This window comes from Staurois parvus, unplaced genomic scaffold, assembly GCF_062004578.1.
Source record: "Staurois parvus isolate SC_StPar_1 unplaced genomic scaffold, SC_StPar_1.0 ptg003859l, whole genome shotgun sequence".
NCBI lineage: Eukaryota > Metazoa > Chordata > Amphibia > Anura > Ranidae > Staurois > Staurois parvus.
In genome coordinates, this window is record NW_028321654.1 from 22,941 (window position 1) to 42,194 (window position 19,254).

General features: G+C 51.5%; 1 protein-coding gene across 1 annotated transcript in view; it reads right to left on the bottom strand.

Annotated features, from left to right (window-relative positions):
- LOC149427336 (DNA polymerase theta-like) overlaps positions 1-18,318 on the bottom strand; it is a gene marked incomplete at its 3' end in the record, with an annotated part of 39,139 nt that extends 20,821 nt beyond the window's left edge. The window contains exons 1-5 of the mRNA XM_089668116.1: positions 18,189-18,318; positions 17,699-17,881; positions 9,748-9,878; positions 7,371-7,527; positions 5,340-5,448 (exon numbers count right to left, since the gene is read on the bottom strand). Coding sequence (XP_089524242.1) covers positions 5,340-5,448; positions 7,371-7,527; positions 9,748-9,878; positions 17,699-17,881; positions 18,189-18,318 — 710 coding nt within the window. The remainder of the gene's footprint in view (positions 1-5,339; positions 5,449-7,370; positions 7,528-9,747; positions 9,879-17,698; positions 17,882-18,188) is intronic.
- Positions 18,319-19,254: the final 936 nt, after the last annotated feature.

Consider the following 19,254-nt stretch of genomic DNA (forward strand, 5'->3'; position numbering starts at 1 on the left):
ACGACCCTTGAAGCTGCGGTCTCTCCTACCGGCCGCAACAGATCACGGTTGAGCACAAACCACGCAGGGCCGACGATCGCTACCGCAACGCCCCGCTCGACTCTGATGACGATCCTTCAACACCTTCAGCGCCTCACGACGCCGAGCCCTCAGCACCCGACGCCTGGCCTCAACAACCCCAGTCACCGAGCCGCCAGCATCACCAGTCGCCGTGCCTACCATCACCCCCAGCCATCGCACCCTACGACCCCTCCACTAGCCGAACCACTGTACCCACTGAAGACATGCCACAGCACCCATGGTCGCCAGCTTACTGCACCCACAGACTGCTGCCAACCAGCTGCCGCCCTCCACCCTCACTCTACCCCTACAGAAGGACTCAAATGACTCTCCCATGGTAACACAGATTCCCCACACACCTTGCCCTGACCTGTATCCCTTCACCTCCCCTGACCCAACTGTCACCGCACCCACCCCAACATGCCTCCTGCACTCCTCCTCCTCATTTTCCTCTCCACCATCCCAAAAATCGCCTCCCTCTACCCGCCTACCCCCCCAAAACAGCTCTACATTGCCCCTTCACTACTCCCCTCTCCCCACTACGGCACTCACCACCTCCTCCTGCTACTCCACTCCCCCGTCGACCCACGTGCCACCACTATCAGACCCACACGCTCCTACACTTCCCATTCCCATGCCACCTTCCTCACCCTTCTCCTTCTCCTATCTGCTGGGGACATCTTCCCGAACCCTGGCCCCTCGCCACCTCACCCCTCCTCTAGGGACCCCCCTGCTCCCGCCAGCTGCCGTAACCCCCTCAACCTCATATCTGTGCCCCTTCTCCCCGCATCCATCCCCCCTCTCTCGGTTGCACTCCTGAACGCCCGCTCGGTCTGCAACAAACTTACTGCCATCCATGACCTCTTTATCTCCCGCTCCCTTAACCTCCTAGCCATCACCGAAACCTGGGTACAGGCCACTGACTCCACCTCCCCTGCGGCACTCTCCTATGGAGGTCTCGTCTGGTCCCATTCACCAAGACTGAGCGGTCACAAAGGTGGTGGGGTCGGCCTGCTCCTATCACCGCTGAGCACCTTCCAGGTCCTCCCTAATCCTCCCTCCCTAACTTTCTCCTCCTTCGAGGCTCACTGCATCCGGCTCTTCTCACCCACCCCCCTAAGGATCGCAGTGATCTACAGGCCTCCCGGATCCATACCCCGCTTCCTGGATGACTTTGCTGCCTGGCTTCCCTTCTTCCTCTCCTCTGAGCTACCAACCATCATCCTCGGGGACTTCAATATCCCCATCAATGACAACAGCCCGGCTACTTCCCAATTCCTCCACCTAACCTCCTCCTTCGCGCTCACACAGCACACTCAATCCTCCACCCACATCATTGGGAACACCCTGGACCTCGTCTTCTCCCACCTCTGTACCCTCAACCAGTTCTCTAACACCCCCTTCCCTCTCTCCGACCACCACCTCCTCACGTTCTCCATCTCCCCTTCCCCTAACTCCCCCCCCCCAGAGCGCCAAACCATCACCAGCCGCAACCTTCGCAACCTGAACCCGGCCCCCCTCCACTCGGCTGCCAACCGCCTACACGACAGCATCCTTCCACTGTCTTGTCCTGACCTAGCCACTAACACGTACAACGACTCACTATCAGCTACCCTAGACTCTCTGGCACCCCTAACCACACGCTACATCAAACCCAGACCGCTCCAACCATGGCAGAACGACCACACTAAATGCCTCAAACGTCGCAGTCGTGCGCTGGAGAGACTATGGCGCAAAACCAGGTCCCCCCGTTCATTCTCCCTCTACAAATCTGCCTTCCTCACTTACACCTCCTCCCTCCACGCCGCCAAGCAGGCTTACTTCGTAAACCTGATTAACACCCTCTCCTCCTGCCCTCGCCGACTCTTCTCCACCTTCAACTCCCTGCTCTCTCCCCCCCCTCCTCCACTCAGTACCTCACTCACCGCCCACGAGATTGCCACTCATTTCCACAATAAAATTGATGCTATCCGTCAGGACATAGTCAACTCGCAATCTACCTCCCCACCTAGCCTCCCCCCCCCTATCTCCCCCTCATCTCTTCCCTCCTCTGACCTCGCAACCGCACTGCCCCCCTCCACACTTAAGACCCCGCTTACCGTAACCCCACCAGCTCTGCACTCCTTCAGCCCCGCTACCACTGAGGAAGTCACCAGGGTCTTCTCTGAAGCCCGCCTCACTACCTGCCCCCTAGACCCTATCCCCTCTCGACTCCTCCAGTCACCCCCCTCTTCCCTCATCTGCTCCCTCACCCACATCTTCAATCTCTCCCTCTCTACCGGCGTATTCCCCTCCCCCCTAAAGCATGCGCACATCACCCCCATACTCAAAAAGCCCTCCCTGGACCCCTCTGACCCAAACAACCTCAGACCCATCTCCCTGCTGCCACTCACTTCCAAACTCCTGGAGCGCTTAGTCTACAACCGCCTAAGCGCCCACCTAACTGACAACAACCTCCTTGATCCACTACAGTCCGGCTTCCGTCCCCTACACTCCACCGAAACCGCCCTCCTCAAAATCACCAACGACCTACTTACCGCCAAAGCCAAAGGCGACTACTCTGTCCTCCTCCTCCTGGACCTCTCCGCGGCCTTCGACACAGTTGACCACCCCCTCCTCCTTAATAAACTATTCTCCCTTGGCGTCAGAGACACCGCTCTCTCCTGGTTCTCCTCTTACCTATCCCGACGCTCCTTCAGCGTTTCCTACAATGGTGCCACCTCCCCTTCCCTCCCCCTCTCTGTTGGGGTCCCCCAGGGCTCTGTCCTTGGACCCCTTCTCTTCTCCATCTACACCTCCTCCCTTGGCAAACTCATACACTCCCACGGCTTCAACTACCATCTCTATGCTGATGACACTCAAATTTACCTCTCCACCCCTCACCTCACCTCCACTTTCTCCGCCCGCATCACTCACCTCCTAAACGACATCTCTGACTGGATGTCGCTCCATTTCCTCAAACTCAACCTCTCCAAAACCGAGCTTCTCGTCTTCCCTCCTGCCCGCGCCCCCCCCCCATCCTATCCATCACTACTAACATCACCACCATCAATCCCGCCCCGCAAGCCAAAGTCCTTGGGGTCATTCTGGACTCTAACCTCTCCTTCCAACCTCATGTCAAATCACTGACAAACACATGCAGGCTCCACCTCCGCAATATCGCCAAAATACGCACCTTCCTTACCCCAGACACCGCTAAACTACTTGTGCACTCCCTGATTATCTCACGCCTTGACTACTGCAACTCCCTCCTCACCGGCCTACCCCAGTGCAGGCTCTCCCCGCTTCAGACCATCCTGAACTCAGCTGCCAGACTCATCCACCTCACCAGCCGCTCCACCTCTGCCACCCCCCTCTGCCTCTCCCTCCACTGGCTCCCTATCGCCCAACGCATCAAATTCAAACTACTCACTCTGACCTACAAAGCCATTCACAACACTGCCCCTAACTACCTCACCGACCTGATTCCCAAGTACCACCCTACCCGTACCCTTCGCTCTTCACAGGACCTCCTTCTATCTTGCTCCCTGGTCTCCTCCTCACACGCACGTCTGCAAGACTTCTCCAGGTCCTCCCCCATCCTCTGGAACTCACTACCCCAATCCATCAGACTGTCACCTTCCCTCCTCACCTTCAGGCGCTCCCTGAAAACCCACCTCTTCAGGGAAGCCTACCCCACCCTCACCTAACTGCTGCTCTCCTTCATTCCTCCTAGCACTCCATCCCCCACAGCCACTTCCTCCTGTACCACTACCCCCTCCCTCCCAGATTGTAAGCTCGAAAGAGTAGGGCCCTCTTACCCCTCGTGTGCTGTTCGTAGTTGCTGTAATGTTTCATGTATTGTCCAGCGCTGAGCAAACCCTTTGGCGCTATATAAACTCAATGTAATGTAATGTAATGTAACATTGTACTATTTTGGTCATAGTAAAATATGAAAAAAAATCTTAAAAATAAAAAAAATGTAATAAAAAATTAAATATAATAAAAAAATAAAAAAATTTAAAAAAATATATATATTTTTTTTTCATACTGTCACCAGTCAGTGTCCCTGATCACCGCCATGCCAGTTATATGATTACGCTGTACTGCACTGGTGACAGTATGTAAAAAAAAAATAGTGAAAATAATTTTTTTCATTTTTTCATTTTCGGAAAAATTATGACAAAAAAATACAACTTCAAAAAACTCGCCATTCCTCTTATGAAGTACGTCGGACTGTCTACTCTGCAAAAAGGGGTCATTTGGGGGATATCTGTACTATTCTGACATTTGGGGGATATCTGTACTGTCCTGACATTTGGGGATATCTGTACTATTCTGACATTTGGGGGATATCTGTACTGTCCTGACATTTGGGGGATATCTGTACTGTTCTGACATTCTTGGATCTCAAGAAATTAGATTGGCTGTCAGTACTTCAGGATTGATCAATATTCAGATCTATACCATAGTTTGTGAACTCTATAACTTTCCTACAAACTAAATAATACATCCTAATTTGGGTTATTTTCACCAAAGACATGGAGCAGAATACATCTCGGCCTAAATTTATGAAGAACAATTATTTATTTGTAAACTTTTATAACAGAAACAAAGAAAAATGTGTTTTTTTTTCAAAATTTTTGGTCTTTTTTTGTTAATTTAGCAAAAAATAAAAACCCCAGCGGTGATTAAATACCACCAAAAGAAAGCTCTAGTTGTGTGAAGAAAATGATAAAATTTTAGTTTGGGACAGTGTTGTATGACCGCGCAATTGTCATTCAAAGTGTGAGAGCGCTGAAAGCTGAAAAATGGCCTGGGCAGGAAGGGGGAAAATTGCCCGGTATGGAAACGGTTAAATACATCAAAGGGGTGAATAAGGTTCAGGAGGGCGGGATTATCAACACGAAACCAAAATCAAGAACACGAGGACAGGACCTCCAACTAACTGGAGGAACGTTCAGAACTAATCTCAGAAAGTATTATTTTCCTGACAGAGTAGTGGATGCCGAGAATAAACATCCAGCAGAGGTATTGAGCCAGTCAGTCAGCAGTAATTAGCTTCAAACATGAGTGGGACAAGTACAGATCTATACTCAAAATAGACAAAAAAGGTAACAAAAAAAAAATGGTGGACTCGATGGACCACCCGGTCTTTTTCTGCCGTCACTTTTCTATGTGCGCAGGTGTTGGGATGCGTGTAAAGGGGAAAAAAACATAAGAATATAATAAAAAATATGAAAATAAAAATATAAAAAAAAAACAAAACATGTATATGGACTTCAAATGTAACGACTTACAGGGCGGCTCTTTTCTGGGTGACGTATCGGATCTTTGTGAGGAGAAGTTCCAGCAAATAACCGCGGTGTGAATCTCCCAACATATGCAACTCGTCCACCACCATCATCCCTGAGCAAAAGGAGAGACATAGTTGGAGTCACATGACAGAAACAGTCTGCGTCCCCTCCCCCACCTATGTTCCGCTGGCTGTAGAAGAATGACCAAAAAAAAACAAACCTGTGACTTGTAGTTCCACAAAACTAAAGAGAACGTCCGGCGGTTTTGTACTTATTTCCTGATGGAGGTTTCAAGTTTTTATCTATTTTTTATCAAAATTAACCACTTCCCGTCCGGCCCATGTATATAAACGGACGGACGATGGCAGTGCAGGGGCGGGTGGCCATTTATAAACATCCTCCCCGCTCCCTGCTTGTGTGCGCTCCCTGGGAGCGCATAGCACCGCAATCTGATGCCCACTGTGACCTCCGGACACAAAACGGTACACCGATCGCTGTATGGGACCCTCTGTGTGAGGTCCTGATCCTGTGATCGCTGATTGGCCGATCAGTGATCACATGCAGAGTAGTAAGCAAGATGTCACTTCTGACATCATTGCTTACTACGTGTGAAATCTGTGAATGATCACAGAGATCACATGGTACAGGGCTATTCACAACAGCCTGGTACCATGTGACAAGCTGTGACCAATCACAGCTCACACAGTATTTCTCAATGGCTGCAAGAATGCAGCCAGAGAGGAGAAATGATTGCTTTTACAGCCTTTAAGTGTGAAAAAGCACTCAGTGTTAAAAAAAAACAAAAAAACTTCATCACTCCCCACAAGTAGTAGGACGGATTAACTGGTTTTCAATGATGATTGGCATGTGCTGTAGCAAATGACAGCACAGCCACTGGGAGGGTGCTACTCGGAGGTGCTTGATCTCACACACACACACACACACACACACACGCGATCCTGATCAGAGGGGTCGCATTGTAGCAGTAAAGCTGCAATGTGCCAGTCATAAAGCGGTTAATTTGCTCCTTTGCTGTAAACATAAGACGTTAGTCGCTTAGCACAGACGCATTTCATAGAATGACCACAAATCATTCTCTGATTGGATGAGGTGGAGAGACCGGGCAGAGATTTCCCCTCACTTCTGGTTCCAAACCCAAAACAGGAAGTGGGTGGAAATTGCTGTAAAATGAAGAAATCCCTCGTTGTCACAGGAACTAGTGTCCCCATTGGAAGATTTCAATGACTCAAAAGGTGTGACGGGAGTCACTTTGGGTGGGGGGCCCATGGAACACAGCTCACTTTGGAGAGGTGGGGAGACCCCTGTCTCAGCTCCCCATATCCCTATTATGTGTAAGTCTCCCTGTGCCTGTTAGGGTTACAGGGTGATATGTCCTAATATTGGGGTGGGGGGTTGTGGATTGTTTAATGCCATGTGGTTGCATCCCATTGTTCTATTGTGTGTCTTGCTTGGGAGCAAACTATTATGGGATGTATGTGTTTATGTGCATTGGCTTGGTTTGTGTCTCCAGCAGCCCTCCCTCCTGATGGGACTGTCTGTTGGTGTGTCTCTTGTTACTAAATGTAGATTGCCCCACCCTGTGTCATTATGCAGGGAGAGGGGTTGTTCCCTTGAATGTATATATCTTGTATCTGTGTTAAAATAAAGTAGTCTACTTCCTGGATTACTTCAAGATTGGTGTCGTCTAGTCTTGTATGGTCAGCGGTGGTGTCCGTGGTCGGTGTTCGGACGGGGAAGCGGTAGTCTAACGGAAGTACCCAAGTGGCAGTCTGGGGTCGGTTCCATTACATTACCGATATCCTATAGCTCTCCTCTCCTTATAGCTTCTTACTTGAGCCTGAAATTCTTTATGCTGGACAGAGGGCCTTTCATTTTATCAGGCAGACATTGAAGAGTGGAGGGGTGACACAAATGGTGCCGGCTTCACTGGTAGGACCATTCAAAAGACAGCGGTGAACAGGGCAAGGACCACACATGTACAATCATATCTGACCTCAGTCAGGTCCGACATACCTAACAAGTCGATCTTGTTCTCTTCTATCAGCCGGTTCACCAGGCCATTGGCTTTCTCGATGGTGCAGACGGCGACGTCCAGAGATGAGAAACCGCAGGCAGGGGAGGAGCTGCCCATGTAACCTTCCACCCGCACCCCGACCTCCTGGAACACGTTCTGAAATGCAGAAAGATTTTAAGAGAACTGCAACCAAAAATTATGCAAAAAATGTTCTGTGTATATTAGTGACAGTTACTATCTATTATTTGTCTTCATTTCTCAATTATTTGAGGTAAACCCCTAACTAATTTGTCATACATGGTACTGGGGGAAGGTAAGTCCCTAAATCTGACCTCTGGCTTTCCCTTAAGTCTTGCACAGGTGTACCGGCTCCTCCCCTTCAGTCTTGCACAGGCGTACCGCCTCCTCCCCTTCAGTCTTGCACAGGCGTACCGCCTCCTCCCCTTCAGTCTTGCACAGGCGTACCGCCTCCTCCCCTTCAGTCTTGCACAGGCGTACCGCCTCCTCCCCTTCAGTCTTGCACAGGCGTACCGCCTCCTCCCCTTCAGTCTTGCACAGGCGTACCGCCTCCTCCCCTTCAGTCTTGCACAGGCGTACCGCCTCCTCCCCTTCAGTCTTGCACAGGCGTACCGCCTCCTCCCCTTCAGTCTTGCACAGGCGTACCGCCTCCTCCCCTTCAGTCTTGCACAGGCGTACCGCCTCCTCCCCTTCAGTCTTGCACAGGCGTACCGCCTCCTCCCCTTCAGTCTTGCACAGGCGTACCGCCTCCTCCCCTTCAGTCTTGCACAGGCGTACCGCCTCCTCCCCTTCAGTCTTGCACAGGCGTACCGCCTCCTCCCCTTCAGTCTTGCACAGGCGTACCGCCTCCTCCCCTTCAGTCTTGCACAGGCGTACCGCCTCCTCCCCTTCAGTCTTGCACAGATGTACCGCCTCCTCCCCTTCAGTCTTGCACAGGTTTACCGGCTCCTCTTCTTCAGTCTTGCACAGGTGTACCGGCTCCTCTTCTTCAGTCTTGCACAGGTGTACCGGCTCCTCCCCTTCAATCTTGCACAGGTGTACCGGCTCCTCCCCTTCAATCTTGCACAGGTGTACCGGCTCCTCCCCTTCAATCTTGCACAGGTGTACCGGCTCCTCCCCTTCAGTCTAGCACAGGTGTACCGGCTCCTCCCCTTCAGTCTTGCACAGGTGTACCGGCTCCTCCCCTTCAGTCTTGCACAGGTGTACCGGCTCCTCCCCTTCAGTCTTGCACAGGTGTACGGCTTCCTCCCCTTCAGTCTTGCACAGGTGTACCGGCTCCTCCCCTTCAGTCTTGCACAGGTGTACCGGCTCCTCCCCTTCAGTCTTCCACAGGTGTACGGCTTCCTCCCCTTCAGTCTTGCACAGGTGTACAGGCTCCTCTTCTTCAGTCTTGCACAGGTGTACCGGCTCCTCCCCTTCAGTCTTGTACAGGTGTACCGGCTCCTTTTCTTCAGTCTTGCACAGGTGTACCGGCTCCTTTTCTTCAGTCTTGCACAGATGTACCGGCTCCTCCCCTTCAGTCTTGTACAGGTGTACCGGCTCCTCCCCTTCAGTCTTGCACAGGTGTACCGGCTCCTCCCCTTCAGTCTTGCACAGGTGTATCGGCTCCTCCCCTTCAGTCTTGCACAGGTGTACCGGCGCCTCCCCTTCAGTCTTGCACAGGTGTACCGGCTCCTCTCCAGGACTGAAGTTGCTCACTCTGAAATCACTGCACACTGTGAGCTTCTCACAATGTGCATTAGAAGCTGCAGTGAGTCAGATAGAGCTCCGCCTCCTTTCCTGGCTGGAGGATGTCCGGCATCATCTAGTGCTTTCCACCCCAGCATGAAAGCTCCTGGCCCCGCCCCTTTCATTCACTGGATTTCAGTTAATTCAATCATAAAGGCTCAGCATCACAGGTGGGTGTTACCCAGAGTGGTCTGCATGCAAAAACATCCTGCGTGGGGAACACCAACACCCTCCGAATGACACCTACCCATCAAGGCATTTCCACATTTACAAAACTAGTCCCAAGAGCGAGCCCATTAATTGCATCATGGTTCAGGGCTCTTGAGAGTACGGAGGAAGGGTGCAGTGATGGGGCTCCTCCCAGTCATGGTCTCCTTGCATTGCGTAGAGAAGCACAGTGACCCAGTGATGACATCACTGGGTCAAAAATAAGGCAAGCAATGAAAATGGAAAGGTTGCATTTCAGAACGTCACTCTGATGTAGATAAGTGGTGGGGGAGGAGCCAGGGAAGGCCAAATATAGGATTTAACTTCTAGGTATAATATAGGACCTACATAATCAGGAAAATGATGAACAAGAAAAGAACGAACTTTGTGAATCGAGCCTGCAGTTGGAAAAGAGAAAATCACCTGTAAGTAATAGGTTTTCTCTTTGGCTACAGAGACGAAGGGGAGGATGAATAAAGCTTTCTTCCGGGTCTCCAGAACTCTCTTTAGGATCAGCAGTTCAGCGACCAGAGTTTTCCCGGCACTTGTGGGAGCTGCAGAGAGAGAAGTGAAATCAGACAAAAGGTTATATATAAAGTTCCAATATTGAAGGTCTGCCTGCAAAAGAGAAGAGTGCCAATATCCCGTGTCCCCCGCTGCACTCGGTGGTTCCTCCCACTGACTATGAGTTGTAGAAGTCAGCGGGAGGAACCACTAAGCACTGCAGGGAGCACAGGAAATGCACTCAGTGGGTCCTCTCACTGACCACGAGTTGTAGAAGTCAGTGGAAGGAACCGCCAAGCACTGCAGGGAGCACAGGAAATGCACTCAGTGGGTCCTCTCACTGACCACGAGTTGTAGAAGTCGGTGGAAGGAACCGCCAAGCACTGCAGGGAGCACAGGAAATGCACTCAGTGGTTCCTCCCACTGACCACGAGTTGTAGAAGTCAGTGGAAGGAACCGCCAAGCACTGCAGGGAGCACAGGAAATGCACTCAGTGGTTCCTCCCACTGACCACGAGTTGTAGAAGTCAGTGGAAGGAACCGCCAAGCACTGCAGGGAGCATAGGAAATGGACTCAGTGGTTCCTCCCACTGACCACGAGTTGTAGAAGTCGGTGGAAGGAACCGCCAAGCACTGCAGGGAGCACAGGAAATGCACTCAGTGGTTCCTCCAACAGACCACAAGTTGTAGAAATCGGCGAGAGGAACCACTAAGCACTGAAGGGAGCACAGGAAATGCATTCGGTAGTTCCTCCCACTTACCATGAGTTGTAGAAATCGGCGGGAGGAACCACTAAACACTGCAGGGAGCACAGGAAATGCACTCAGTGGTTCCTCCCACAGACCACAAGTTGTAGAAATCGGCGAGAGGAACCACTAAGCACTGCAGGGAGCATAGGAAATGCATTCGGTGGTTCCTCCCACTTACCATGAGTTGTAGAAATCGGCGGGAGGAACCACTAAGCACTGCAGGGAGCACAGGAAATGCATTCGGTAGTTCCTCCCACTTACCATGAGTTGTAGAAATCGGCGGGAGGAACCACTAAGCACTGCAGGGAGCACAGGAAATGCACTCAGTGGTTCCTCCCACAGACCACAAGTTGTAGAAATCGGCGAGAGGAACCACTAAGCACTGCAGGGAGCATAGGAAATGCATTCGGTGGTTCCTCCCACTGACCATGAGTTGTAGAAGTCGGCGGGAGGAACCACTAAGCACTGCAGGGAGCATAGGAAATGCACTCAGTGGTTCCTCCCACTGACCACGAGTTGTAGAAGTCGGTGAGAGGAACCACCAAGCACTGCAAGGAGCGCAGGAAATGCACTCGGTGGTTCCTCCCACTGACCATGAGTTGTAGAAGTCAGCGGGAGGAACCACTAAGCACTGCAGGGAGCACAGGAAATGCACTCGGTGGTTCCTCCCACTGACCAGTATCTGGCTGCTCGTCCCTATATGAATGCATGTACCCAAAGAACCCCCAGTGGGACTTTAATGCAGCAATAGGATCATACATATATTGAAAGAGACATTTGGTTAAAAAAAAAAAGATTTGTATCAACTTTATTACATACACATTTCCACTGTAATATTAAATACATGATTTCTAAAAAGAATATTGCTCTGATAGTATTCTTACAAGAGAACTCTTAATACAAGGATATGAGACCACACAGAAAAAAAAAAAAAGAAAAAAAAAACTCCCGACGCATTTCGATCATTCCACATTCTAGATCTTCCTCAGGGGGCATGAGAGACAGGAATTTCTAGTAAATATATAAGCAGTCATAAATGAGTATACAAAAAAAGTAGTCGCATTGGGGGGGGATGTTTTGGTGCCCCTTTGTCAGTCCTTGTTGTCTGGTGACTTACATGTGACCCTCTTGGATGATGGACCCCCCGCCGGAACATGGCATCCGGCCTCTCATCTTGGAAGTCATCTTTTCTTTTGCTCTGATATATGTTTTTGTAAGTAAAACATTCTTTGGTTATGTGGTAAAAAAAAATGTTTTTGATTATCTGTTTATTTTTTTGAATCCTCATTTATGATTGCTTATATATTTACAAGAAAGTCCTTCATCTTTCATGCCCCCTGAGGAAGAGCTAGCATGTGGAATGATCGAAGCGCGTCGGGGGTTTTTCTTTTTTTTTTTTTTCTGTGTGGTTTCATATTCTTGTATCAAGAGTTCTCTTGTAAGAATGCTGTCACAGCAATATTCTTGTTAGAAATCATGTATTAAATATTACGATGGAAATGTGTATGTAATAAAAGTTGATAAAAATCTTTTTTAACCAAATGTCTCTTTCAATATTGTAACGGAACCGGACCCCAGACTGCACTTGGGTACTTCCGTTATAATACCGCTTCCCTGTCCGAACACCGACCACGGACACCACAGCCGACCATACAAGACTAGACGGGACCAGGCTTGAAATAAATCAGGAAATAGACTAGTTTATTTGAACACAGATACAAGATATATACACTCAGGGGGCAATCCCCCCTCCCTGCATAATGACACAGGGCGGGGCAATACACACCCAGTAACAAGAGACACATCAGCAGACAGTCCCATCAGGGGAAGAGCTGCCGGAAACACCCCCCACCAAGCAAATACACATAAACACACATCCCATAATAGTTTGCTCCCAAGCAAGACACACAATAGAACAATGGATGCTACCACATAGCATTAAACAATCAACAACCCCCCACCCCAATATTTGGACAGATCACCCTGTACCCCTAACAGGAACAGGGAGACTTACACATAAGAGGGATATGGGGAGCTGAGACAGGGGTCTCCCCACCTCTCCACAGTGAGCTGTGTTCCATGGGCCCCCCACCCAAAGTGACTCCCGTCACAAATATATGTATGATCTTATTTCTGCATTAAAGCCCCACTGAGGGTTCTTTGGGTACATAAAGTGTAAGGGTTAGATCCTCCATCAGGTTTTATCAACGGGGGCACAGAAACCCAAAAAAAAAAAAAAAAAAAAACACAGAAAGAGGTACTGACTTTTCCCAACCTAAAAGGTATTGTTTGAGAAGTTACCCATTGTTTGTTGGTAATAAAGGATATCCAGACGCTGTGCTGTGCGAGGTATATTACCAGCTGCTCTACTCTGTACATTGTGCTGTACAGGAGATACTTCAGGCAGCCCAACTCTATACATCGTGCTGTATGTGTGACACACCTATCTATGTACATTGTGCTCTATGTGAGATACTCTGGCCTGCCCCACTATCTACACTGTGCTGTACATGACATGTTCTCAGACTTCCCACTTTTTGCACTGTGCTGTACGGAACATGCTCTGGACCACCCCACTCTGTACAATGTGCAGAATGCGACCTGCTCTGGGCCACCCAACTCTGTACACTGAGCTGTACGTGACCTGCTCTGGGCCACCCAACTCTGTACACTGAGCTGTACGTGACCTGCTCTGAATCACCCCATTCTGCACCCTGTCCTATGCGTGACCTTCTCCAGGCCACGCTACTCTGTACCTTGTCCTATGCATAACATGCTCCGGGCCACCCCACTCTGTACACCATGCTGTACACGACATGCCACCACAATTTGTACACTGAGCTGCACGTGACCTGCTTCATGCCACCTCACCCTGTCCTGGGCATAACATGCTCCGGGCCAACCCACTCTGTACACTGTGCTGTACGCAACATGCTCCAGGCCTAATGCACTCTGTACACTGTGCTGTACGTGACCTGCTCCAGACCACACCACTCTGTACATGACCTGCTCCAGGCCACCCCACTCTGTACATGACCTGCTCCAGGCCACCCCACTCTGTACACTGAGCTGTACGTGACCTGCTCTGGGCCACCCAACTCTGTACACTGAGCTGTACGTGACCTGCTCTGAATCACCCCATTCTGCACCCTGTCCTATGCGTGACCTTCTCCAGGCCACGCTACTCTGTACCCTGTCCTATGCATAACATGCTCCGGGCCACCCCACTCTGTACACCATGCTGTACACGACATGCCACCACAATTTGTACACTGAGCTGCACGTGACCTGCTCCAGGCCACCCCACTCTGTACACTGTGCTGTACGTAACCTGCTCCAGGCCACCCCACTCTGTACACTGTGCTGTACGTAACCTGCTCCAGGCCACCCCACTCTGTGCACTGTGCTGTACGTGACCTGCTCCAGGCCACCCCACTCTGTGCACTGTGCTGTACGTGACCTGCTCCAGGCCACCCCACTCTGTGCACTGTGCTGTACGTGACCTGCTCCAGGCCACCCCACTCTGTGCACTGTGCTGTACGTGACCTGCTCCAGGCCACCCCACTCTGTACGTGACCTGCTCCAGGCCACCCCACTCTGTACGTGACCTGCTCCAGGCCACCCCACTCTGTACGTGACCTGCTCCAGGCCACCCCACTCTGTACGTGACTTGCTCCAGGCCACCCCACTCTGTACACTGTGCTGTACGTAACATGCTCCAGGCCACCCCACTCTGTACACTGTGCTGTACGTAACATGCTCCAGGCCACCCCACTCTGTACACTGTGCTGTACATAACATGCTCCAGGCCACCCCACTCTGTACACTGTGCTGTACATAACATGCTCCAGGCCACCCCACTCTGTACACTGTGCTGTACATAACATGCTCCAGGCCACCCCACTCTGTACGTGACCTACTCCAGGCCACCCCACTCTGTACACTGTGCTGTACGTAACATGCTCCAGGCCACCCCACTCTGTACACTGTGCTGTACATAACATGCTCCAGGCCACCCAACTCTGTACACTGTGCTGTACATAACATGCTCCAGGCCACCCCACTCTGTACACTGTGCTGTACATAACATGCTCCAGGCCACCCCACTCTGTACACTGTGCTGTACATAACATGCTCCAGGCCACCCCACTCTGTACACTGTGCTGTAACTGACATATTCCAGACTGCAACATTGCATACATTGTGTGATAGATGACATACCCTGGGCTGCCCCCCCTCTGTACATTGTAAGTGATATGTTCCTAGCAGTACCATTGCCTATACTGTACTGTCTGACATATTCCAGGCTGTACCATAATATACACTGTGTTGTAGAAGTCATACTCCAGAGCCTTGATGCCCAACCTTCAGCCAGAGGGCCACATGCAACCCTTTAGTACCCACTCCACCACCCACTCCGACGGGAACACCCTGGACCTTGTTTTCTCTCATCTCTGCACCCCCCCACAACCTCACAAACACCCCCTTTCCCCTCTCTGACCACAACCTCATCACCTTCTCAGTCTCCTCGTCCTCTTACACCTACCCCTCCAAATGTCAAACTATCACCAGCCGAAACCTCCAAAACCTGGACCCTGCCCCCTTCCACTCTGTAGCTGACCAACTTTACGACAGTATCCTCCCCCTGTCCTGCCCCGACCTGGCCACGACTGCCTATAACAACTCGCTGTCAGCCGCTCTAGACTCCTTAGCACCCCTAACACACGAAACATTAGACCCGACCACTTCAACCCTGGCAGACTGACCATACCAAAAATTTCAAGCGACGCTGGAGCAACTATGGCGCAAAACCAGATGCCAACAAGCGTTCACCTGTTATAAGTCCGCCTTCCGCACCTACACTTCCTCCCTCCACGCTGCCAAGCAAGCCTACTTTGTAACCCTCATCAATGCCCTCTCCTCCAGTCCTCGCCGGCTCTTCTCTACTTTTAACTCTCTTCGCCCCCACCTCCACCCAGCACCTCATTCATCGCCCACGAGATTGCTAACCACTTCCAAAGGAAGATCGATGCAATCTGTAGGGACATCATCACTGCTCAGACTTCAACCCCACCTAGCATTCCTCACACTAAAACCTCCTCCACCCCGCCACTGTCCAGACCTCCACCCTGCCCAACATTCCTCACACTAAAACCCCCTCAACACTCCACTCCTTCGACCTTGCTACCACTGAAGAGGTCACTAAGGTCTTCTCTGAAGCTCACCTTACCACCCGCACTCTTGACCCTGTGCCCACACAACTCCTATGATCACCCTCTTGCTCCATCCTACGCTCCCTCAATCACATCTTTAATCTCTCCCTCTCTACTGGCGCATTCCCCTCCCCTCTGAAGCATGTGCACATCACCCCCATACTTAAAACCCTCCCTGGATCCCACCGACCTAAACAACCTTAGACCCATCTCCCTGCTGCCATTTACATCCAAACTCCTTGAGTGCTTAGTCTACAATCGCCTGGGTTCCCACCTCACCGACAACAACCTCCTTGATCCACTACAGTCCGGCTTCCGCCCCCTACACTCCACCGAAACTGCCTTACTCAAACTCTCCAACGACCTGCTAACCACCAAAGCTAATGGCCACTATTCAGTGCTCCTACTCCTTGACCTCTCTGCGGCCTTCGACAGTCGACCACCCCCTCCTCCTCAAAAAACTACACTCTCTTGGCCTCAGAGACTCTGCTCTCTCCTGGCTCTCATCCTATCTATCACAGCGCTCCTTCAGTGTTACATATAACTCTACCACCTCCCCCTCACTCCCCCCCTCTGTTGGGGTCCCCAGAGGTTCTGTCCTTGGGCCCCTTCTCTTCTCCATCTACACCTCCTCCTTTGGCAAACTGATACACTCCCACGGCTTCAACTACCACCTCTATACCGATGACACTCAAATCTATCTCTCCACCCCTCGCCTCACCCCTTTAGTCTCCGCCCGAATAACACACCCACTGAGCGACATATCAGACTGGATGTCGCTCCACTTCCTTAAACTCAACCTCTCCAAAACCGAGCTCCTAGTTTTCCCCCCAGCCCGCGCCCCCCCCCCCCCCTCTCCATCACGGCCAAAAACGCCACCATTAGCCCCACCCCGCAAGCCAGAGTACTAGGTGTCATTCTAGACTCCAATCTGTCTTTCCAGCCCCAGGTCCAATCGCTGCCAAATTCATGTAGACTTCTCCTCCGCAACATCTCCAAAATACGTCCGTTCCTCACCCCAGACACTACTAAACTACTCGTTCATTCCCTTATTATCTCATGTCTGGACTACTGTAACTCCCTCCTCACCGGCCTACCTCATCACAGGCTATCCCCGCTTCAGTCTGTCCAGAATTCTGCGGCCAGACTCCTCCACCTTACTAACCGCTCCGTATCCACCACCCCCCCTCTGCCAATCCCTCCACTGGCCTCCACTCAGTGTCCTCCACCCCTCTCTGCCAATCCCTCCGCTGGCTTCCGATTGCCCAATGCATAAAATTCAAATTACTAACATTGACGTACAAAGCTGTTCATAACACTGCCCCAAACTACAGCGACCCGATATCCATCTACCACCCAAAACGTAATCTCCGCTCCTCACAAGACATCCTACTCTCTAGTTCCCTGGTCTCCTCCTCCCATGCCCGTCTCCAGGACCTCTCCAGAGCTTCCCCCATCCCCTGGAACTCACTACACCAATCCATCAAACTGTCACCTACCCTCCTCACCTTTAGGCGCACCCTGAAAACCCACCTCTTCAGGGAAGCCTACCCCGCCCTCACCTAATTGTCGATCTCCTCCACTCTTCCTACCACTCCATCCTCCACAGCTATTTCCTCCTGTCCCACTATCCCCTCCCTCCTAGATTGTAAGCTCCAAGGAGCAGGGCCCTCTAACCCCTCGTGTATTGTATTGTTATTGTACTGTCTCGTATACTGTCTCCCATTACAATGTACAGCGCTGAGCAAACTGTTGGCACTATATAAATCCTGTATAATAATAATAGTATATGTTGTGTGGCTCTCACTCAGACCTCAAAATATATTTTTCTTCCATGTGGGTAAATAACATGTGGCAAAAGCTGATATCCAGGCCGAAGCCGCAGCCAGAACATCATGGCGGCACTCACCAGAATAGACCAGATTCTTCCCGGAGAGAACCTGTCCCAACATCAGACACTCCGCCTGCCACTCAAACATCTGCACCACCCCCAGGCCGCCATACTTCTCCAGGACGGCTCCAGGAAGACCCCAACTAGCCAGAAGCAGCTTGTCTGCCAGATCCTCAGGAACGGCCATTTGGACGCTGTGACCTGGGGGAAGAGATATGTGATGATTATTACCACAACCAACAGATACGAAGATGAAATCCTCCCTCCGGCCTTCCCGTCACTCTTGTACAGTTGTACCGGCTCCTCTCCTGGACTAAACAAGCCCTGCTGCACTAAAGACTGATCTACAGTATGAGATGTCATACTTTTGTGATCATTTACCCAGTGGGCTCCAAACTGTGGCCCTTTGCGTGCCTTTATCGGGTCCTTGGGGCTCTATTCTTCCCACTGACACCAATGATGGGTCGACGTGGATCCACAGGGCAGGGCGGGAGTGATGACAGCTCACGGTACAGCAGTAGGCGTGGCACGTGCTCGTAGCATGCATGCTCCTTCAGGCCATACTTCCTCCAGTACTTACTGGATCCACAACGACCATGAAGTACTGGGAACCACCAGCACAGCCAAGGACAGTGCATCGGGACCGGCCAGGAGTTGCACAGCCGTTGACAAGCGCTCATTTGACTACTACTATTGTGATTTGCCAATTTTGTGGAAATAAATAATTTGCTTATATTGCTGCACTTAGATGGCGCTGCGTCTCTCTTTTTTTTATGGTTCACACACAATCTCTTCTAGCTTTTTGAATCGGCTGCCACTGAGTCAGGCACTGTTGGATTATCTCTTAACTACCTTTGGACTTTAACCACTTCCAGTCCGGACACTTTCCCCCCTTCCAGTCCGGACGCTTTCCCCCCCTTCCAGTCCGGACACTTTCACCCCCTTCCAGTCCGGACACTTTCACCCCCTTCCAGTCCGGACACTTTCACCCCCTTCCAGTCCGGACACTTTCACCCCCCTTCCAGCCCGGACACTTTCCCCCCCCCTTCCAGCCCGGACACTTTCCCCCCCCCTTCCAGTCCGGACACTTTCCCCCCCCCCCTTCCAGTCCGGACACTTTCCCCCCCCCCTTCCAGTCCGGACACTTTCCCCCCCCCTTCCAGTCCGGACACTTTCCCCCCCCCCTTCCAGTCCGGACACTTTCCCCCCCCCCCTTCCAGTCCGGACACTTTCCCCCCCCCCCTTCCAGTCCGGACACTTTCCCCCCCCCCTTCCAGTCCGGACACTTTCCCCCCCCCCTTCCAGTCCGGACACTTTCCCCCCCCCCTTCCAGTCCGGACACTTTCCCCCCCCCCTTTCAGTCCGGACACTTTCCCCCCCCTTCCAGTCCGGACACTTTCCCCCCCCTTCCAGTCCAGACACTTTCCCCCCCTTCCAGTCCGGACACTTTCCCCCCCTTCCAGTCCAGACACTTTCCCCCCCTTCCAGTCCGGACACTTTCCCCCCCTTCCTGTCCAGGGCAATTTTCAGTTTTCAGTGCTATCACACTGTGAATGACAATTGCGCAGTCATAC